Raw genomic sequence first — 23,174 nt, 5'->3', positions numbered from 1 at the left:
TGTCATACATAATTTATAGATTCACCAAACATCAAAATATGACTATTCAATATTGCACCCTCCCATTCTCTGGGTTCTGTCTGCAATCATAACCAGTAGCATATACCAGGAATAATGAAACGTAATAATAGATAAGGTGAATGCATGGGGATGTCCACATCACCTAGAGATATGCCCATGCTGTAAAGATACACCTAGCGGACTGAAACGTCACTGTTCTAGGCATAATACAGCTAGTGCTTTCTTAGACTTGCGCTGGCAAACAAATCCATTACAATAGCTACCTAAATATGAAGTAACCTCAACTGAGGAGTAATATAGACGTTTAACTTGAAAACGTGTAGGATACCTCTATCCGGTTTCCCTGACTTCCGCTTTGGATATGTAAACGTTATTGAAGTGGCATTGTCTCACTCGTTAGTGACTCAAGTGAGTTACAGTTAGCGGTAGACCTATAATGAACAGTCCAGACAGTAGAAATCCTCAAACATTGCGCATGCGGTCAACCAGATTTGAATACGATCAGACCACAATACGACTTTTATGCGTCTACACCCGTGTTTTCAATGCAATATTCGTATTCTGATGGCAGAAATCGCATACGTTTCAAGAGTAGACACGACCTGAGCAGCGACAATCAAGCGAACAAGTTTTTCGCACTTGATCGTTTAGAGATCCACACATCCATAATTAGTTGTTAAACACCACTCCTGTTCCGGGAATCAGATTGGCTATTTGCACTTCAGGGAAACACTGTCACTACTGCTAAGGTAAGCTGTCATTCTCAGCATTCTCTTAATCTGTTAGAGTTTCTAGGCTATAGCCTACTTACTATTTGGGATGTAGAGTATCGTGAAAAGATATTCGCCGATATCGCAAACAAACTAGTCAATGCCATTTGATTTCGGCCTTGACCAGAGGTGAAAAAAATATGTAATTTATTCCCGGTACGGGACCTATGTCATTTGACTGTGCAATGTAGAATGAACACATGTAGGCACGATGTTTTGTCAAACAAATCACTTCAAAAAGTATGCTACTTGTGCACATTCATCCACTTTCAAATAATTCCAGCATCGGAATGGAAAGAGACGTCAATTAAAACACCAAAAAGTGTAGTCCTAATGACATGAGTTATGCGCATTTGTAGCCTGAAGGGATTGATGTGCGTTTCGTCTCAGCAGGTGAAGTGACCGAGCAGCGGGCTTTTGTGCTGTTCCAAAAGTGCACGCTGATAAAAGGCAAACTTCCCTTGAAGTCTTTCCTTGAAGGTGGTAATCAAATTGACCCCCGTTCTGTTGTAAAACGATTAACGCTTTCGCTCAATGGGGGGCTTTGAATAAACCTTACATTCATAGACTGTTTTGTTCACGCAGCAATAGATAGGCCCAGTGGCGATTTTAGCATGTAAATCTTGGCCGTGCCAACAAAAAAAAAGTGGGATGCGTGCCAGCAAAGCCACTACACAACACAACACTAAACAATATATTAATTACACTATAACGGTGACATACGGTGCCCACAAACTGTTAGGGCCTACATAAAGCTGTCCCAACACCTTGGTTTCGGCGGAGCATAGTCTGGCAGCGAACCATGTTCATTCAGCCTCATTTACTGTCTTTAAAAAAAACATAGCTGATATGGCAGACTTGCTTAAACAAATGTGGTTTCTACTGACAATTGAGATGTACAAACTATGGCATAATGGGACAACAGTCGGATAAGAGGCCATCCGTAATTTTGATTAAGACATTAATGAGCAAGCGACAACGGACGTAGTCAATATAACTATTTGTTTATCACTTTTGAAATGTACAGCGACAGAATTCAAAACATGGGCCCTGCACTCCCTGTACAAGTCAGAACCGTAGGATAAATAAAGGGGGCATATAAACAGACAATGAAAGCTCTGACAATATTTGATTACATTTCTCTAAAACAGGTTATAGGCTATATGTGCACCACCAAGTTAGAACAGTAGGTGAAATTAAGAGGTGAAAATAGACCAAATTATTAGGGTGAGGCACATTGAATGCCGTTTGGGTCTTTCTGTGTCAAAAAAGATACACGTCATATAACACGTTAAATTAGCATTCGATTTGACACGTCAAATAACACAATTCTATTATAGAATGTTGTGTGTGCTGAATTTGCACATACAAGCCAAGCACCACTGTCAAAGCTGTACAAAAAAATTGCCAAACAAGCACACACCGGGCCACGAACGATATGTGTTTACAATACCACGTTGGTGAAAATAGACCAAATTTATTAGGGTGAGGCACATGGGCTACTAACAGCTTACTACACAACATACACTTAGTATTACTTTCTTAGCTACAGTATACATTTCTCCCTTGCATATTACATAATTTATGCAGCAGCATACAAGACATTTTTGGACTCACCTTGTGAAGGTGGCGCCAGCGGTCCTTTATGGGCAAATTTTGTCATCAAAGTCTGCCATTCTCTGGATTTATGGTGGGAACTCGGGAAAAAAACACAGCCACTCCATTGAATAGCAGCTAACATTAGTGGTTTCTTTGCAACGCTTGCAGTTACACTGATTCCTTCCAAACGACTCATTGTTGAATTTGCGATTTCCAACTTGTTGTGTAATCTTTATGTCCAATGGCCGATGAGCACCAATACGTTTTATCTATAATTTCTCTTCATTATTCCTCTTCATATGACAAGGATTTGCCAGTAGATTGTCTACTTAATGACTGCTAGCTAAGATTTTGAAAGTAAGATGTTGACATGATCAGTCCAATAAAAGCTACTGTAGATATAATGTGATTTGACATCATTTTATCTGTGGCCAATGATCTTAAGCCTTCTTGGAATGGCACTTCTAATCTAAGTGTTATGTCCGTCGTTGGATGAATGAGACCAAAGCGCAGTGTGGAAAGTGTTCATGATATTTAATACTGAAACACCGACAAAACAACAAAATATAAACAAACGTAAAGTTCTGCAGGGCTAGACAGCTACTGTGCAAAGACAACATCCCACAAACTAGGGTGGAAAACAGGCTGCCTAAGTATGATTCCCAATCAGAGATAACGATAGACAGCTGCCTCTGATTGGAAACCATACCTGGCCAACAAAGAAATAGAAAACTAGAATGTCCACCCAAATCACACCCTGACCTAACCAAAAAGAGAAATAAAAAGGCTCTAAGGTCAGGGCGTGACACTAAGTTTATGTGACACGTTTTATTTGTATTTTTGCAAAAAACGTGGGGCTCAAAAAGTGTCGACCCACTGGATAGGCCTGTAGTAATAATAATGTAGACCTGTTATTTAAATTGCATATAAGAGCAACGTCAACTTACCAACATTACGACTAGGAATACGACTTTCCCGAAGCGGATCCTTTGTTCAGACCTCCCCCTGGACATTGGATCTAATCCCAGAGGCCGACCCAAAACCTCATCGTCGCCACAGTAGAGGCAGACGGAGCGGCCTCCTGGTCAAACTTAGAAGGCGAGCACACCACCCACCTCTTCCGAGCATATTAGTCACCAAAGTCCAGTCTCTAGACAACAAGGTGGACGAAATTAGGGCACGAGTTGCCTTCCAGAGAGACATCAGAGATTGTAACATTCTCTGTTTAATGGAAACATGGCTCACTCGGGATATGTTGTCAGAGTCGGTACAGCCACCGGGTTTCTTCATGCATCGCGCCGACAGAAACTAACATCTCTCTGGTAGGAAGAAGGGTGGGGGGTATGCCTCATGATTAACGACTCATGGTGTAACAATAACAACATACAGGAACTCAAGTCCTTTTGTTCACCTGACCTAGAATTCATTACAATCAAATGTCGACCTCATTATCTCCCAAGAGAATTCTCTCCGATTATAGTCAGACGTGTATACCCCCCCTCCCAAGCAGATACCTCGACAGCCCTGAAAGAACTTCACTGGACTCTATTTAAACTGGAAACCATATATCCTGAGGCTGCATTTATTGTACCTGGGGATTTTAACAAAGCTAATTTGAGACCAAGGCTACTTAATAAATCTACCAGCACATTGACTGCAGTACCCGCTCAGAGAAAACACTGGACAACTGCTACTCTAACTTCTGCAATGCATAAAAGGCCCTCCCCCGCCCTCCCTTCAGGAAATCCGACTACGACTCCATCTTGCTCGTACCATCCTATAGGCATAAACTCAAACAGGATGTACCCATGAATAGAACCATTCAACGCTGGTCTGACCAATAGGAATCCACGCATCACGATTGTTTTGATCATGTGGACTGGAATATGTCCCAGGAAGCCTCAGACAATAACATGGATTTATATGCTGACTCTGTGAGTGAGTTTATTAGAAAGTGCATTGGAGATGTTTTACCCACTGTGACTATTGAAACCTACCCCAACCAGAAACCATGGATAGATGGCGGCATTCGCGCAAAACTAAAAGCGCGAACCACCACATTCAACCATGGAAAGAGGTTGGGGAATATGGCTGGACATAAACAGTGTAGTTATTCCCTCCACAAGGCAATCAAACAAGTGAAATGTCGGTATAGGGACAAAATGGAGTCGCAATTAAACGGCCCAGACACGAGACGTATGTGGCGGGGTCTGCAGGCAATTACGGACTACAAAAAGAAAACCTGCCACGTCACGGACACCGACGTCTTTCTTCCAGACAAGCTAAACACCTTCTTTGCCCGCTTTGAGGATAATACAGTGCCACTTACGTGGCCCGCCAAGGACTGCGGGCCCCCCCTCTCCTTCTCCGTGGCCGACGTGAGTAAGACATTTAAACATGTTAACCCTCGCAAGGCTGCTGGCCCAGACGGCATCCCTAACCACGTCCTCAGAGCATGCGAAGACCAGCTGGCTGGAGTGTTTATGGACCCACATGCTTCAAGAAGGCCACCATTGTTCCTGTACCAAAGAAGGCAAAGATAACTGAACTAAATGACTATTGCAACGTAGCACTCACTTTTGTCATCATGAAGTGCTTTGAGAGACTAGTCAAGGATCATATCACCTCCACCTTACCTGCCACCCTAGACCCACTTCAGGTTGCATACCACCCCAACAGGTCCACAGATGATGCAATCGCACTGCACACTGCCCTATCCCATCTGGACAAGAGGAATACCTATGTAAGAATGCTGTTCATTGACTACAGATCAGCATTCAACACCATAGTACCCTCCAAGCTCATCATTAAGCTTAAGGCCCTGGGTCTCAACCCCACCCTGTGCAATTGGGTCCTGGACTTTGACGGGCCGCCCCCAGGTGGTGAAAGTAGGAAACAGCCTCTCCACTTCGCTGATCCTCAACACTGGGGCCCCACAAGGGTGCGTGCTCAGCCCCCTCCTGTACTCCCTGTTCACCCATGACTGCGTGGCCATGCACGCCTCCCACTCAATCATCAAGTTTGAAGACGACACAACAGTATTGTCTGATTACCAACAATGACGAGACAGCCTACAGGGAGGAGGTGAGGGCACTCGAAGTGTGTCAGGTAACAACCTTTCACTCAAAGTCAACAAAACAAAGGAGATTATCAAGGAATTCAGGAAACAGCATAGGGAGCACCCCCCTATCCACATCGACGGGACAGTAGTGGAGGTGGAAAGTTTAAGTTCCTCGGCGTACTGACAAACTGAAATGGTCCACCCACACAGACAACGTGGTGAAGGCGCAACAGCGCCTCTTCAACCTCAGGAGGCTGAAGAAATTTGGCGTGTCACCTAAAACTCTCACAAACTTTTAACGATGCACAATCGAGAGCATCCTAGCGGGCTGTATCACCGCCTGGTACGGTAACTGCACAACGCATCACCGGGGGCAAAGTACCTGCCCTCCAGGACACCTACCGCACCCGATGTCACAGGAAGACCAAAATGATCAAGGACATCAACCACCCGAGCCACTGCCTGTTCACCCCGCTATCATCCAGAAGGCGAGATCAGTACAGGTGCATCAAAGCTGGGACCAAGAGACTGAAAAACAGCTTCTGTCTCAAGGTCACCAGACTGTTAAACAGCCATCACTAACATAGAGGCTGCTGCCAACATACAGACCCAAATCACTGGCCACTTTAATGAATGGATTTAATAAAGGTATCACTATTCACTTTATATAATGCCACTTTAATAATGTTTACATATCCTACATTACTCATCTCGTATGCATATACTGCGTTTCATACCATCTATTGCATCTTGCCTATGCCGCACGGCCGTCGCTCATATTACTGCACTGTCGGAACTAGAAGCACACGCATTTCACTACACTCGCATTAACATCTGCCAACCATGTGTATGTGACAAATAACATTTGATTTGATTTATTTGTTAGGGACAGATGGCCTACATATCAACAGCTTTGCCCAATGGGTCCAGCCGCAGGTTCAGCCTGTAAAGCCTCTCCTGTACAATTTCTATAAGGCACAGCCTACACACACGCCGCCGAGTTACCCGATGGAGCCTATACACATTGATCCTCCATACACACCCAGGTGGTTCATTGGGCTGGTGCCTAGTGTGAACAACATTTCCTTTTCAGAGGGAAGCGAGATATACACTTTTCCAGATGTTGGTCTAAGATTTATCTTCATAACATTATCGGATCAAATATAGGCTATTATATTGTATAGGTTTACCTGTTGACAGCAATACCATTTTCCCATTGGAATAAAGTTTAGATCAGTCCGGCTATCGATGCTGGCTTGCAGTAACCTACTATTCGAACAAGTGTCAACTTTCCATACCTGTTTAGGTCTAGTTAGGACTAATTGTTCGCAAATAAAACCCACTGACTCCCGATCTATTTACAGGAATGCATCCTAGTCCATCTACTATCCAGCTTGTTCGCACCTCAGTGTCAGCAGTCTTGAACCGGGTGCGAGGATGCTGTGGCCATTATTTGAGATGTTACACCTCAGGTAAGTAGATGGTCAGCAGGCCAGAATTCGACAATTCTAGGATTTTTGACCCTTCAATTTGGCATTCATTTTGTTCTACATCTGTTTTCAGAAGAGGATACGTTATCTCGTCCTGTAAAAGAAACCCAACCAGCACCACTCTCCAGCTCTGTGAGACCCTGGGTTTGGGATGTTCATCATGACCTGGCCCCAGCATATGGGAATTCCAATGACCTGCACTGAAGAGAAAATGTGAAAGGCTCTTCTTTACTCGGTTTTCATTTTTGTTTATACCCCGTGCTCAGCCTACTGGTAGATGATTGGTCTGTTTCAGCCAGATCCTGTTGAGCTCTTGCCAAACAAAACATACATATAACATCTGAAACCAGGGTATGTACAGTAAATCTTGTGTATAATAAATTATATTTAATGAAATGTTTGTCTGGCTAATATCTATGGAGTCTATTTTACTGGGTTGGTGTCAGTAGGTCTCGTCTTATCTGTAAAGGTCACAAGCTACCTCTTTACCTCAGAAGTGTACGAGCATGGTAATCATTATTCCATCCAGCTTTCAACTTCACATCTTAGAATCTGAATGGGGTACACTTCTGAATGGGGTAGTGGATTTAATATTGGTCCCACTCAGGCCAGTTAAGTACCATCGCTTATATGTGAATTATAATTCGTTGTGAGGTTTTTAAATGAATTTTATATTCTTAAGTATCAAACATATTAAATGGAATACAATTTTTGGGGGAATAGGAATACTGTGAGTATTACAAACGTTTATTTAAAGTGTGAGATACATGTGCTAGAAAGTGACAGACCATGGGAAACGTTTGAACGCTTCTTCATATTGACTCTTTGGCAAGGATCACAGCTGAAATGGAAAGTATAAAATGCATTGATCAAGTGGGTGAAAACTAGGCTTTTTAGCACTTGGTGACATCCTCATACTTGCACATTGTACAGACAAACCAGCCATGTTAGTTACTTCCTGTTATAAACTATCAATAACAATGATACTTTCCTCAGATGCACAAATACACCAAACATCTTAAGGACAGTAGCGTATAGGTCTTGGTTTTCCTTGGCACTTAATTGGTAAGTTAACAATTAAAGTAATCGTCCACGTCTCCCATCTCCACAACCACAGTCTTCAGCTGGGAGTAGTACTCGATGGTCACCTGGCCGTTCTCCCTGCCAAAACCTGCGGAGAAAGAGAAGAGATCAATGAGCACCACATAGAACACATCCATCTAATGAGGAATATGTAATGTCTTGTTATCCCTATCCGCCCTCTTGCTTTCTATTTTTGTTGTATTACCATTACTGCGCTGTTACAACAAAATCTGATTATTATTCCTTAAATTTCATATTACTGTTATGACATTGTTACAACATCAGATCTGCTGACATATTTGAACCGATAATATTTGTGACAATACTGTTTGTCCATTTCAGCCATCTCTTTTCCTATGGGTTCCTAAGTAGGGTCCTGACAAACATTAATGACATTTAATGGATTATCATCATCATCATACCAGACTGCTTGTATCCTCCGAAGGGCACCTCCACAGGACTGATGTTGTAGTTGTTGATGAAGCAGGTTCCAGCCTGCAGGTTCTCAGCCACCCGGTGGGCCCAGGATATATCCCTACAGGGAGACAAGAACAGGAAGAGAGACTTAGTGCACTAGACTAGTTAGTGATTCTAGGTCTCCATCTCAATTTCCGCTATTCCTTGCATCTTATTTCCTCGCCGCCTCAACTTAATTGTAGGAAAAGGTCCAATGCCTCTCCCATCAGACCTTATCCAATGCATTTTGAGGAGCCAAGGAGAGAGGATGCAAGGAGTCGAGGAAAGATTATTGTAGAAGGTTAAATGTGTATGGATCTGGTAATGTACCTGGTAAAGACTCCAGAGGCCAGGCCGAATGTAGTGTTGTTGGCCCTCTTCAGCACTTCCTCTTCTGTGTCAAAGGGCATCACTGACATTACAGGCCCAAAGATCTCCTCCTTCACACACGTCATGTTGTCTGTGCAGTTGTCTATGTTGGAATACATGGATGTGGAGTTACAGTCAAAATGTGGAGTTACATATAAAGTTAGATACAAAATGTGGAGTTAAAGTCATAGCTCCAAATATAGACTGGACAGTCACTACCAGAGTATGTGAGCAGAGTTGAGCGGTCGGAAATCCCGCTCATTGCTCTCCACGTCCTTTCCTACTGCTCCACTAAAAACCGTCCCTTGCTAACAAGAAAAAAAAACACCACTCCAAATTCATTAAAAATCACAATTTAACCAACACTCATCTATTTTTGTGACTACCTGAACCGAACATTTGGTTTTGAAGTATTGAAACCAAACCATATGATTTGAATGAAAAATTATTTTAATAAACATGACTATAAGACGCGCTGCTGGCCTCCTGAGTGGCACAGCGGTCTAAGGCACTGCATCACAGTGCTATAGGCATCACTACAGATCCGGGTTTGATCCCAGGCTGTGTCGTATCTGGCCGCGACTGGGAGACCCATGAGGTGGCGCACAATTGGTCCAGCGTTGTCCGGGTTAGGGGAGGGTTTGGCTGGGCGGAATGTCCTTGTCTTTTCACGCTCTAGCGACTCCTTGTGGCGGCCGGGCGCATGGACGCTGACTTTGGTCGCCAGTTGTATGGTGTTTCCTCCAACACGTTAGTGCGGCTGGCCTCCAGGTTAAGCGAGCAGTGTGTCAAGAAGCAGTGCAGCTTGGCAGGTATGTGTTTCGGAGGACGCATGGCTCTCGACCTTCGCCTCTTCCGAGTCCATACGGGAGTTGCAGCGATGGGACAAGACGAAAATCTGTTTCGGATCAAAACGTTGTCAATAAATTGGTGAATTGGGAGCTTTAACAGTGTGCAGGCCTTCAGACAGGTAGCCTAAGAAAGTGTATTATTTAGGCTATATTGTTAGCCTATTATTTCAAAGCTATAGCATTTGCGAGTGCGACACACTAGGCTGGCAGGAACATTAAGCGCTCAGCATTTAAACAACATTTCATTGTATTAAATAATTTTAGTCTAAATTGCACATATAGGTTGTGACTTACTTACAATTAAATAAAAATGATGTGAAAATGCCTTATTAGGCTCGGTCTATAGTGCCTTTGAATTCACTTTTAGAAACACGAGTTTGGCCAGATGTGGCTTCAGACTCATGCGATGGTGCCTGGAGAGCAGGCCAGCAGTGGAGAATGCCCACTGGGGATGCTACACACCGCGTCACTCTTGCCAGGCTGGGCAGGGATGCGGAGTTGTTTTTCAATTTAAAAAATGATATTGGTAGGCCTAAAGATTTTTAGGCAAAATAACCCTATCAAAATGGAAAGCTCCTTGAAAGAGGTAATATGTCAAGCCTATTGGCCTAAAAGCCTATTGTATAGATAATATAATGAAAATGAGTGAAGCTTTAAAGAGATCAAATTTTTTGTTTATAAATACTTCAATGACACACACTTAGCTAGCTAACCACCTCAGTCCTTTCTGTTAGCATGTGCACATAGTACACCATCATACTTTCGGGATATGCGCCAAGTATCACGATACCAAGTAGTGGCCTATACTGTTCGCCCCAGACGCTTGTTCACTTTTTCTAAACGTCCTCCAAAAACCTGTCACTGAACACACACTTCTACTCAAAAAAATGAACAGGAGGGAATTTCTATGAAAAGAGATTCAACATCAATGTTATCAGATGTAAGTGCAGGTCCTCTCTTACAAAGAATTGAAAACGTTTATGAACAAAAATGATGTTCTACAGTGGTGAACAGAATAATAAGGAGACATGTAATAAAGCATGGTTTCAACACTGAGAAGACAGATAATGAACGAGGTGGTCATGATTTTAAGGAAGACTGCGAACGTTCAAATGAAAGGTAGAAAATAAGCTTGTCTTGGAATTAGATCAACTGCTATACAGGTTGTTAAATTGATTAACATTACAGTAATCAGAGAGTGTAACGGAAACAGAAATGCATGCCTCCCATGTCCAATACAACCATGCATTTGTGTTAGTTTTATCAATAGAGGTGCACTTCCTATAGAATGCACATTGACACAGTCCACATAACACCACTGAAGACTTCAGAGAGTTATGACATTTATAGCAGTGTGTTTTTGGTCATGAGGTTAGGTAAAACACATAAACAAAGTAGAGTAAATATGTGTGTATGTGTGTGTGTGTGTGTGTGTGTGTGTGTGTGTGTGTGTGTGTGTGTGTGTGTGTGTGTGTGTGTCAAATCAGTGGATTGTAGCGGAGTCACTTGCCATAGACATACAAGAGGGGGAGGGGGGGCTATGTGACACATTTTATTTGTCACATGCGCATGCGCCGAATACAACGGGTCTACACCTTACAGTGAAATGCTTACTTACAAGCCCTTAACCAACAATGCAGTTTTATGAAAAATAGGTGTTAAGTAAAAAAATAAAAAAAATAAAAAAATAAAGAACAGCAGTAAAATAATAGTAGCGAGAACATATACAGTGGGTAATGGTACAGAGTCAATGTGCGGGGGGCACAGGTTAGTCGAGATAATTGAGGTAATATGTACATGTAGGTAGAGTTAAAGTGACTATGCATAGATTATGAAAAGAGAGTAGCAGCAGCATAAAAAAGGGGGTGGGATAATGCAAATAGTCTGGGTAGCCATTTGATTAGCTGTCCAGGAGTCTTATGCCTTGGGGGTAGAAGCTGTTAAGAAGCCTTTTTCACCTAGACTTTGCCCTCTGGTACCGCTTGCCGTGCGGTATCAGAGAGAACAGTCTATAACTATGGTGGCTGGAGTCTTTGACAATTTTCAGGGCCTTCCTCTGACACCGCCTGGTATAGAGGTCCTGGATGGCAGGAAGCTTGGCCCCATGATGTACTGGGCCGTACACACTACCCTCTGTGGTCGGAGGCCGAGCAGTTGCCATACCAGGCAGTGATGCAACCAGTCAGGATGCTCTCGATGGTGCAGCTGTATAACTTTTTGAGGATCTGAGGACCCATGTCAAATCTTTTCCGTCTCCTGAGGGAAATAGGCTTTGTCGTGCCGTCTTCACGACTGTCTTGCTGTGTTTGGACCATTATAGTTTGTTGGTGATGTGGACACCAAGGAACTTGAAGCTCTCAAGCTGCTCCACCACCCCGTCGATGAGAATGGGGGCGTGCTCGGTCCTCCTTTTCCTGTAGTCCACAATCAGCTCCTTTGTCTTGAGGGAGAGGTTGTTATCCTGGCACCACATGGCCAGGTCTCTAACCTCTTCCCTATAGGCTGTCTCATCGTTGTCGGTGATCAGGCCTACCACTATTGTGTCACAAAATTAATGATGGTGTTGGAGTCGTTCCTGGCCATGCAGTCATGGGTGAACAGGGAGTACAGGACGGGACTGAGCACGCACCCATGAGGGGCCCCCGTGTTGAAGATCAGCGTGGCAGATGTGTTGTTACGTACCCTTACCACCTGGGGGCGGCACGTCAGGAAGTCCAGGATCCAGTTGCAGAGGGAGGTGTTTATTCTCAGGGTCCTTAGCTTAGTGATGAGCTTTGAGGGCACTATGGTGTTGAACGCTGAGCAGTAGTCGATGAATAGCATTCTCAAGTAGGTGTTCCTTTTGTCAATTTGGGAAAGGGCAGTGTGGAGTGTAATAGAGATTGCATCATCTGTGGATCTGTTGGGGCAGTGTGCAAATTGGAGTAGGTCTAGGGTTTCTGGGATAATGGTGTTGATGTGTGCCATGACCAGCCTTTCAAATTACTTCATGGCTACAGACGTGAGTGGTACGGGTCAGTAGTTATTTAGGCAGGTTACCTTAGTGTTCTTGGGCGCAGGGACTATGGTGGTCTGCTTGAAACTGTCACATTGTATACATGATTGGATACATGCGCAGGAATACGTAATAGGGGGTTTTAATACTCCACCCAAAAATACAACATGCCATGAAAAGGCACAGGGATGAAGCCCAAAACAAACACGTATACTAAACACAGGGATGTAACCCAAACAAAAGAGCGAGGTTAAACCTCTAATAAATACATGGGACGAGACTCGTAATAACAATACAGGGGACGAGACCCGTAATAACAATACAGGGGACGAGACCCGTAATAACGAGTACACAATACACACAGCACGAAAGCCGAAACAACAAAGCACAGGTGTTTACAAGACCAACGGACATGGGAACAATAACTGACAAAGACAATGATGAACAGAGAGCACACATATACAGTTACTAATCAGGGGGAATGGGAACCAGGTGTGCGTAATGAGACAGTTCAGTGACGCTTAGTGGCCGGTGACGTAGACCTCCGGAACTGGTGCACGGAATGAGCAGCAGTACCAAGGGGATCCGTGACAGAAACATGTTAGTATTACAGACTCGGCCAGAGACAGGTTGAACATGTCAGTGAAGACGGCCAGTTGGTGAAGATGGCCACATCGACCAGTTGGTCAGCGCATGCTCGGAGTACACGTCCTGGTTATCCATCTGGCCCTGTGGCCTTGTGAATGTTGACCTGTTTAAAGGTCTTACACACATTGGCTACGGAGAGCGTGATCACACAGTCATCCGGAACAGCTGATGCTCTCATGCATTCTTCAATGTTGCTTGCCTCGAAGTGATCATAGAAGTGATTTAGCTAATCTAGTAGGGTCGTGTCACTGGGCAGCTCGCGGCTGTGCATCCCTTTGTAGTCTGTAATAGTTTGGAAGCCCTGCCACATCCGACGAGCGTCGGAGCCGGTGTAGTACGATTCAATCTTAGTCCTGTATTGACACTTGGTTGATGGTTCGTCGAAGGGCATAGCGGGATTTCTTATGAGCGTCTGGGTTAGTGTCCCGTTTCCTTGAAAGTGGCAGCTCTACCCTTTAGCTCAGTGTGGATGATGTCTGTAATCCATGGCTTCTGGTATGTACGTACGGTCACTGTGGGGACGACGTCATCGATGCACTTATTGATGAAGCCAATGACTGATGTGATGTATTCCTCAATGCCATTGGATAAGTCCTGGAACATATTCCAGTCTGCGCTAGCAAAACAGTCCTATAGTGTAGCATCTGCGTCATCTGACCACTTCTTTATTGACAGAGTCACTGGTGCTTCCTGCTTTAGTTTTTGCTTGTATGCAGGAATCAGGAGGATAGAATTATGGTCAGATTTGCCAAATGGAGGGTGAGGGAGAGCTTTGTACACGTCTGTGTGTGGAGTAAAGGTAGTCTAGAGTTTTTTCCTCTGGTTGCATATTTAACCTGCTGGTAGTGTCACAAGCCAGCTCATAGCCTGTGACAAAAATGAGGGGACACGAACAACAGGTATAGGCCAATTAAAAGTGTTCTTTATTATAAACCAAACTATTAACTTTAAACTAAGAAAAAGGAATGAGGTGTGGAAGTATCATAATGTAAGGTGTATGTAAAGTGCATGGATGCGTGAATCTGTGTGTGTGAATATGACTGAGTGAAAACTATGCAAAACTACAAAGGAACAAACAAAACAGGATCATACCTGGAGGAGCAGAGAGAGAGAGAGAAGTGATTAGTGACAGTTTAAATACTTAGAGCCCAGGTGACTCCAATCACTAACGACCCTCCTCTGCCTGCAGGAGGAACCGCCCCCTGCAAGGCAGAGGAGGAGCCGTGACAGTAGAAATTAGGTAAAATGGATTTAAGTTCCCCTGCATTAAATTCCCCGGCCACTAGGAGCGCCGGCTCTGTATGAGTGTTTTCCTGTTTGCTTATGGCCGTATACAGCTCATTGAGTGCGGTCTTAGTGCCAGCATCGGTTTGTGGTGGTAAATAGACAGCTACGAAAAGTATAGATGAAAACTCTCTTGGTAAATAGTGTGGTCTACAGCTTATCATGAGATACTCTACCTCAGGCGAGCGAAACCTCAAGACTTCCTTAATATTAGATTTTGTGCACCAGCTGTTGTTTACAAATATACACAGACTGCCACCCCTCGTCTTACCGGAGGCAGCTGTTCTATCGTGCCCATGCAGCATAAACCCCGGCAGCTGTATGTTATCCATGTCTTCGTTCAGCCACGACTCGCTGAAACATAAGATATTACAGTTTTTAATGTCCCGTTGGTAGGATATTCATGATCGTAGCTCATCTATTTTGTTAGCGAATGATTGTACGTTGGCTAATATGTAGTCACCTGGAATACATTTCAATTAACAGATGTGCCTATTTAAAAGTTAATTTGTGGAATTTATTTCCTTCTTAATGCGTTTGAGCCAATCAGTTGTGTTGTGACAAGGTAGGGGGGTATACAGAAGATAGCCCTATTTGTTAAAAGACCAAGTCCATATTATGGCAAGAATAGCTCAAAGAGAAACAACAGTCCATAATTTCTTTAATTAAGACATGAAGGTCAGTCAATACGGAAAATTTCAAGAACTTTGAACGTTTCTTCAAGTGCAGTCGCATAAATCATCAAGCGCTATGATGAAACTGGCTCTCATGAGGACCGCCACAGGAATGGAAGATCCAGAGTTACCTCTGCTGCAGAGGATAAGTTCATTAGAGTTACCAGCCTCAGAAATTGCAGCCCAAATAAATGCTTCACAGAGTAAAAGTAACATACACATCCCAACATCAACTGTTCAGAGGCGACTGTATGAAGCAGGCCTTCTTGGTCGAATTGCTGCAAAGAAACCACTACTAAAGGACACCAATAATAAGAAGAGACTTGCGTGAGCCAAGAAACACGAGCAATAGACATTAGACCGGTGGAAATTTGTCTTTCGGTCTGGAGGCCAAATTGAAGATTTTTGGTTCCAACCGAGACACGGTGTGGGTGAACGGATGATCTCTGCATGTGTATTTCCCACTGTAAAACATGGAGGAGGAGGTGTTATGCTTTGCTGGTGACACTTTCTGTGATTTATTTAGAATTCAAGGCACACTTAACCAGCATGGATATCACAGCATTCTGCAGCAATACGCCATCCAATCTGGTTAAGGCTTATTGCGACTATCATTTGTTTTTCAACAGGACAATGATCCAACACACCTCCAGGCTGTGTAAGGGCTATTTGACCAAGAAGGAGAGTGATGGAGCGCTGCATCAGATGATCTGGCCTCCACAATCCCCAACCTCGACCACATTGAGATGGTTTGGGATGAGTCGGACTGCAGAGTGAAGGACAAGCAGCCAACAAGTGGTCAGCATATGTGGGAACGCCTTCAAAATGGTTGGAAAAGCATTCCAGGTGAATCTGGTTGAGAGAATGCCAAGAGTGTGCAAAGCAGTCATCAAGGCAAAGGGCGGCTACTTTGAAGAATGTCAAATATAAAATATATTTCAATTTGTTTAACACTTTTTTGTGTTATTTCATAGTTTTGATGTCTTCACTATTATTCTACAATGTAGAAAATAGTAAAAATAAAGAAAACACCTTGAATGAGTAGGTGTTCTAAAATGTTTGACCAGTAGTGTATATATCATTTATAAGTACAAAAATGGATGTAGAAACTACAAATTGCCTGTTTAAGTATTTAAATGTGTGCGAGTTTGAACATGTGTCCATTAGGCCTATTGATTAAAAAAAATTATCAGCATGAATTAGATTGAGCAATAAAACCCCCGCTTTTATTCCATAGGCTGGGATCCGCACTGGGTAGCTGTTGCAAGAGAGCATTTTTTCTCTGGCTGTCCACTGGTTTCAAAAACAATGATTGATAGGTAGCTTAAACTGCTTGAATTCAACCATTATTGGGTTCAAATGCACATTTAGATTTGTGAACAGCCATCCACAACATCCACAATCCGTAAGGCGCAAATAGCTAAATGAGAGAGCAGCGCTAAATGCGCTATGTAGATATCAATACGTGATATCCGTATCGCCGAAGACTATACCACTGCTGTCAACCTTACCTCCAAGCGTTTATTCAAGTTGGATAATCTTTGGATGCCTACAGCAGTCGTACCATTGGAAGACATAGCTTGGACTGTAGACTACAAATGCCTATTCCTGCTCTTTGCAATCCATTAAACCCATTTGGTGTGTCATCATACTTCACCAGCCAGCAGTACTGTATCATTTTAGTCAATAAGATTTTTTGCAACGTAAGCTTAACTTTCTGAACATTCGAGACGTGTAGTCCACTTGTCATTCCAATCTCCTTTGCATTAGCGTAGCCTCTCCTGTAGCCTGTCAACTATGTGTCTGTCTATCCCTCTTCTCTCCTCTCTGCACAGACCATACAAACGCTTCACACCGCGTGGCCGCTGCCACTCTAACCTGGTGGTCCCAGCGCGCACGACCCACGTGGAGTTCCAGGTCTCCGGCAGCCTCTGGAACTGCCGATCTGCGGCCAACAAGGCAGAGTTCATCTCAGCCTATGCTTCCCTCCAGTCCCTCGACTTCTTGGCACTGACGGAAACATGGATTACCACAGATAACACTGCTACTCCTACTGCTCTCTCCTCGTCTGCCCACGTGTTCTCGCACACCCCGAGAGCTTCTGGTCAGCGGGGTGGTGGCACTGGGATCCTCATCTCTCCCAAGTGGACATTCTCTCTTTCTCCCCTGACCCATCTGTCTATCGCCTCCTTTGAATTCCATGCTGTCACAGTTACCAGCCCTTTCAAGCTTAACATCCTTATCATTTATCGCCCTCCAGGTTCCCTTGGAGAGTTCATCAATGAGCTTGACACCTTGATAAGTTCCTTTCCTGAGGATGGCTCACCTCTCACAGTTCTGGGTGACTTTAACCTCCCCACGTCTACCTTTGACTCATGCCTCTCTGCCTCCTTCTTTCCACTCCTCTCCTCTTTTGACCTCACCCTCTCACCTTCCCCCCCTACTCACAAGGCAGGCAATACGCTTGACCTCATCTTTGCTAGATGCTGTTCTTCCACTAATCTCATTGCAACTCCCCTCCAAGTCTCCGACCACTACCTTGTATCCTTTTCCCTCTCGCTCTCATCCAACACTTCCCACACTGCCCCCACTCGGATGGTATCGCGCCGTCCCAACCTTCGCTCTCTCTCCCCCGCTACTCTCTCCTCTTCCATCCTATCATCTCTTCCCTCTGCTCAAACCTTCTCCAACCTATCTCCTGATTCTGCCTCCTCAACCCTCCTCTCCTCCCTTTCTGCATCCTTTGACTCTCTATGTCCCCTATCCTCCAGGCCGGCTCGGTCCTCCCCTCCTGCTCCATGGCTCGACGACTCATTGCGATCTCACAGAACAGGGCTCCGGGCAGCCGAGCGGAAATGGAGGAAAACTCGCCTCCCTGCGGACCTGGCATCCTTTCACTCCCTCCTCTCTACATTCTCCTCTTCTGTCTCTGCTGCTAAAGCCACTTTCTACCACTCTAAATTCCAAGCATCTGCCTCTAACCCTAGGAAGCTCTTTGCCACCTTCTCCTCCCTCCTGAATCCTCCTCCCCCTCCCCCCTCCTCCTCCCTCTCTGCGGATGACTTCGTCAACCATTTTGAAAAGAAGGTCGACGACATCCGATCCTCGTTTGCTAAGTCAAACGACACCGCTGGTTCTGCTCACACTGCCCTACCCTGTGCTTTGACCTCTTTCTCCCCTCTCCCTCCAGATGAAATCTCGGGTCTTGTGACGGCCGGCCGCCCAACAACCTGCCCGCTTGACCCTATCCCCTCCTCTCTTCTCCAGACCATTTCCGGAGACCTTCTCCCTTACCTCACCTCGCTCATCAACTCATCCTTGACCGCTGGCTACGTCCCTTCCGTCTTCAAGAGAGCGAGAGTTGCACCCCTTCTGAAAAAACCTACACTCGATCCCTCCGATGTCAACAACTACAGACCAGTATCCCTTCTTTCTTTTCTCTCCAAAACTCTTGAACGTGCCGTCCTTGGCCAGCTCTCCTGCTATCTCTCTCAGAATGACCTTCTTGATCCAAATCAGTCAGGTTTCAAGACTAGTCATTCAACTGAGACTGCTCTTCTCTGTGTCACGGAGGCGCTCCGCACTGCTAAAGCTAACTCTCTCTCCTCTGCTCTCATCCTTCTAGACCTATCGGCTGCCTTTGATACTGTGAACCATCAGATCCTCCTCTCCACCCTCTCCGAGTTGGGCATCTCCGGCGCGGCCCACGCTTGGATTGCGTCCTACCTGACAGGTCGCTCCTACCAGGTGGCGTGGCGAGAATCTGTCTCCGCACCACGTGCTCTCACCACTGGTGTCCCCCAGGGCTCTGTTCTAGGCCCTCTCCTATTCTCGCTATACACCAAGTCACTTGGCTCTGTCATATCCTCACATGGTCTCTCCTATCATTGCTATGCAGGCGACACACAATTAATCTTCTCCTTTCCCCCTTCTGATAACCAGGTGGCGAATCGCATCTCTGCATGTCTGGCAGACATATCAGTGTGGATGACGGATCACCACCTCAAGCTGAACCTCGGCAAGACGGAGCTGCTCTTCCTCCCGGGGAAGGACTGCCCGTTCCATGATCTCGCCATCACGGTTGACAACTCCATTGTGTCCTCCTCCCAGAGTGCTAAGAACCTTGGCGTGATCCTGGACAACACCCTGTCGTTCTCAACTAACATCAAGGCGGTGACCCGTTCCTGTAGGTTCATGCTCTACAACATTCGCAGAGTACGACCCTGCCTCACACAGGAAGCGGCGCAGGTCCTAATCCAGGCACTTGTCATCTCCCGTCTGGATTACTGCAACTCGCTGTTGGCTGGGCTCCCTGCCTGTGCCATTAAACCCCTACAACTCATCCAGAACGCCGCAGCCCGTCTGGTGTTCAACCTTCCCAAGTTCTCTCACGTCACCCCGCTCCTCCGCTCTCTCCACTGGCTTCCAGTTGAAGCTCGCATCCGCTACAAGACCATGGTGCTTGCCTACGGAGCTGTGAGGGGAACGGCACCTCCGTACCTTCAGGCTCTGATCAGGCCCTACACCCAAACAAGGGCACTGCGTTCATCCACCTCTGGCCTGCTCGCCTCCCTACCTCTGAGGAAGTACAGTTCCCGCTCAGCCCAGTCAAAACTGTTCGCTGCTCTGGCACCCCAATGGTGGAACAAACTCCCTCACGACGCCAGGTCAGCGGAGTCAATCACCACCTTCCGGAGACACCTGAAACCCCACCTCTTTAAGGAATACCTAGGATAGGATAAAGTAATCCTTCTAACCCCCCCCCCCTTAAAAGAGTTAGATGCACTATTGTAAAGTGGTTGTTCCACTGGATATCATAAGGTGAATGCACCAATTTGTAAGTCGCTCTGGATAAGAGCGTCTGCTAAATGACTTAAATGTAAATGTAAATAGTGTTCACTGACTTGTAGTCAGACTCGCTCAAGTGGAACAAATTTAAATTTGCGCCTTTTTTCAATGTTGGTTTGAATGTCATTGAGAAAACAAAGTGTCAAATATGTTTTTTTACAAACCTCCTTTCTGAATTTAAAAGTAATCCTCGAAGTAATCACCTATTTTTTTCAAAAGTATCTGTAATCTGATTACAATATTTTTGCTGGTAATGTAACGAATTACAGTTACTGGGTTTTTGTAATCCCTTACAAAACCAGGGTTTACCAACCCTGGTTATAGTAAACCTTTTGCAATCCCTTTAGCTTTTCTTGCTAGCTTTCTTCTGACTCATTACTGACTCAAACGAACGAAACTTCTCTATATTCACTCCTCTCAAGTCCCAAAACTCTTCTTTTTCTGATTGTGGGCGGTGTTCGATGACGTCGCCCACTGTATGCGCTTTCAGTAGAAGTCAGCGGTAGGCCTATAATGAACGGTCCAGACAGTAGAAATCTGCATACATTGCTGAGGTGGTCAACCAGATTTGAACACAATCAGACCACAATGCGACTTTTATGCGTCTACACCCGTGTTTTCAATGCAATATTTGTATTCTGATGGCAGAAATCGCATACGTTTCAAGAGTAGACACGACTTGAGCAGCGACAATCAAGCGAACAAGTTTTTCGCACTTGATCGTTTGAGATCCACACATCCATAATTGGTTGTTAAACACCACTCCTGATCCGGGAATCAGATTGGCTATTTGCACTTCAGGGAAAACACTGTCACTACTGCTAAGGTAAACTGTCCCTCTCAGCATTCTCTTAATCAGATTGGCTATTTGCACTTCAGGGAAAACACTGTCACTACTGCTAAAGTAAACTGTCATTCTCAGCATTCTCTTAATCTGTTAGAGTTTCTAGGCTATAGCCTACTTACTATTTGGGATGTAGAGTATCGTGAAAAGATAATCGCCGATATCGCAACCAAACTAGTCAATGCCATTTGATTTCGGCCATGACCAGAGGTGAAAAAAAGATGTAATTTCGTCACCTATGTCATTTAACTGTGGAATGTACACAAGCAGGCACGATGTTTTCATCTGACTCAAACAAACCACTTCAAAAAGTAGGCTACGTGTGCACATTCATCCACTTTCAAATAATTCCAGCATCGTAAACAGTGCACCTGCCATACTGATGGAAAGAGACGTAAATTAAAACACCAAAAAGTGTAGGAATAATGACAGATGGCCGCGTTTCGCCGCAGCAGATGAGGTTACGGAGCAGCGCGCTTTTGCACTTTTCCCAAAGTGCACGGTGATAAAAAGCAGACTTCCCTTGAAGGGGGATAATCAAATTGACCCCCGTTCTGTTGTAAAATGGTCAAACGCATGCGCTCAGAGTGCCTTATATCATTGATTAAACGTTCCATTCATAGACTGTTTTGTTCACGCAGAAATAGATAGGCCTGTAGTGATGATAATGTAGACCTATTATTTATTTGTTACGGACAAATGGCCCACATATCAACAGCTTTGCCCAATGGATCCAGTCGCAAGTTCAGCATGTAAAGCCTCTCCTGTACAATTTCTATAAGGCACAGCCTACACACACGCCGCCGAGTTACCCGATGGAGCCTATACACATTGATCCACCATTCACACCCAGGTGGTTCATTGGGCTGTTGCCTAGTGGGAACAAAATTTCCTTTTCAGAGGGAGGCGAGATATACACTTTTCCAGATGTTGGTCTCTTCATAACATTATCCGATCAAATATAGGCTATTATATTGTATAGGTTTACCTGCTGACAGCAATACCATTTTCCCATTGGAATAAAGTTTAGATCAGCCCGGATATCGATGCTGGCTTGCAGTAACTTACTATTTTTATTTAATTAGGCAAGTCAGTTAAGAACAAATGCTCATTTACAATGACAGCCTAGGAACAGTGGGTTAACTGGCTTGCTCAGGGGCAGAACGACAGATTTTGACCTTGGTAGCTCGGGGATTCGATCAACCAACCTTTCGGCTACTGGCCCAACGCTATAACCACTAGGCTACCTGCGGTCCCTATTCGAACAAGTGTCAACTTTCCATACATGTTTAGGTCTAGTCAGGACTAATTGTTCGCAAATAAAACACACTGACTCCCGATCTATTTACAGGAATGTATCCTAGTCCATCTACTATCCAGCTTGTTCTCACCTCAGTGTCAGCAGTCTTGAACCGGGTGCGAGGATGCTGTGGCCATTATTGGAGACGTTACACTTCAGGTAAGTAAATGGTCAGCATGCCAGCATTGGACAATTCTAGGATTTTTGACTCTTCAATTTGGCATTCATTTTGTTCTACGTCTGTTTTCAGAAGAGGATACGTTATCTCGTCCTGTAAGAGAAACCCAACCAGCACCTCTCTCCAGCTCTGTGAGACCCTGGGTTTGGGATGTTCATCATGACCTGGCCCCAGCATATGGGAATTCCAATGACCTGCACTGAAGAGAAAATGTGAAAGGCTCTTCTTTACTCGTTTTCCATTTTTGTTTATACCCCGTGCTCAGCCTACTGGTAGATGATTGGTCTGTTTCAGCCAGATCCTGTTGAGCTCTTGCCAAACAAAACATACATATAACATCTGAAACCAGGGTATGTACAGTGAATCTTGTGTACAATAAATTGTATTTAATGAAATGTTTGTCTGGCTAATATCTATGGAGTCTATTTTACTGGGTTGGTGTCAGTAGGTCTCATCTTATATGTAAAGGTCACAAGCTACCTCTTTACCTCAGAAGTGTACGAGCATGGTAATCATTATTACATCCAGCTTTCAACTTCACTCACATTACACATCTTAGAATCTGTGGTGAGGTTGTACACAGCCCCATGTGCTACACTTCTGAATGGGGTAGTGGATTTAAAATTGGTCCCACTCAGGCCAGTTAAGTACCATCGCTTATATGTGAATTATAATCAATTGTGAGTTTTTTTAAATACATTTT

At 44.6% G+C, this 23,174-nt stretch overlaps 1 protein-coding gene and 2 long non-coding RNA genes across 3 annotated transcripts; 2 read left to right on the top strand and 1 right to left on the bottom strand.

Annotated features, from left to right (window-relative positions):
- The first annotated feature begins 214 nt into the window (after positions 1 to 214).
- LOC139541477 (uncharacterized) lies at positions 215 to 7,337 on the top strand. Its single transcript, XR_011668354.1, has 3 exons — positions 215 to 770; positions 6,816 to 6,923; positions 7,015 to 7,337. It is a non-coding gene; the product is annotated as an uncharacterized lncRNA (long non-coding RNA).
- A 312-nt stretch (positions 7,338 to 7,649) lies between these two features.
- Positions 7,650 to 8,983, bottom strand: LOC139541476 (4-trimethylaminobutyraldehyde dehydrogenase-like). The gene is made up of 3 exons (XM_071346151.1): positions 8,811 to 8,983; positions 8,447 to 8,559; positions 7,650 to 8,112 (listed from the first exon to the last, which is right to left on the bottom strand). Exons 1-3 carry the CDS (start codon positions 8,966 to 8,968, stop codon positions 8,012 to 8,014), a joined length of 372 nt encoding a protein of 123 aa, XP_071202252.1. The 5' UTR covers positions 8,969 to 8,983; the 3' UTR covers positions 7,650 to 8,011.
- Positions 8,984 to 20,854: 11,871 nt separating this feature from the next.
- On the top strand, positions 20,855 to 22,866 carry LOC139541475 (uncharacterized). The gene is made up of 3 exons (XR_011668353.1): positions 20,855 to 20,975; positions 22,345 to 22,452; positions 22,544 to 22,866. It is a non-coding gene; the product is annotated as an uncharacterized lncRNA (long non-coding RNA).
- Positions 22,867 to 23,174: the final 308 nt, after the last annotated feature.

Source organism: Salvelinus alpinus, chromosome 16 (assembly GCF_045679555.1).
Source record: "Salvelinus alpinus chromosome 16, SLU_Salpinus.1, whole genome shotgun sequence".
Classification (NCBI taxonomy): domain Eukaryota; kingdom Metazoa; phylum Chordata; class Actinopteri; order Salmoniformes; family Salmonidae; genus Salvelinus; species Salvelinus alpinus.
Note: the sequence above shows the minus strand (reverse complement) of the source record. Positions and strands in the feature narration are given on the sequence as shown.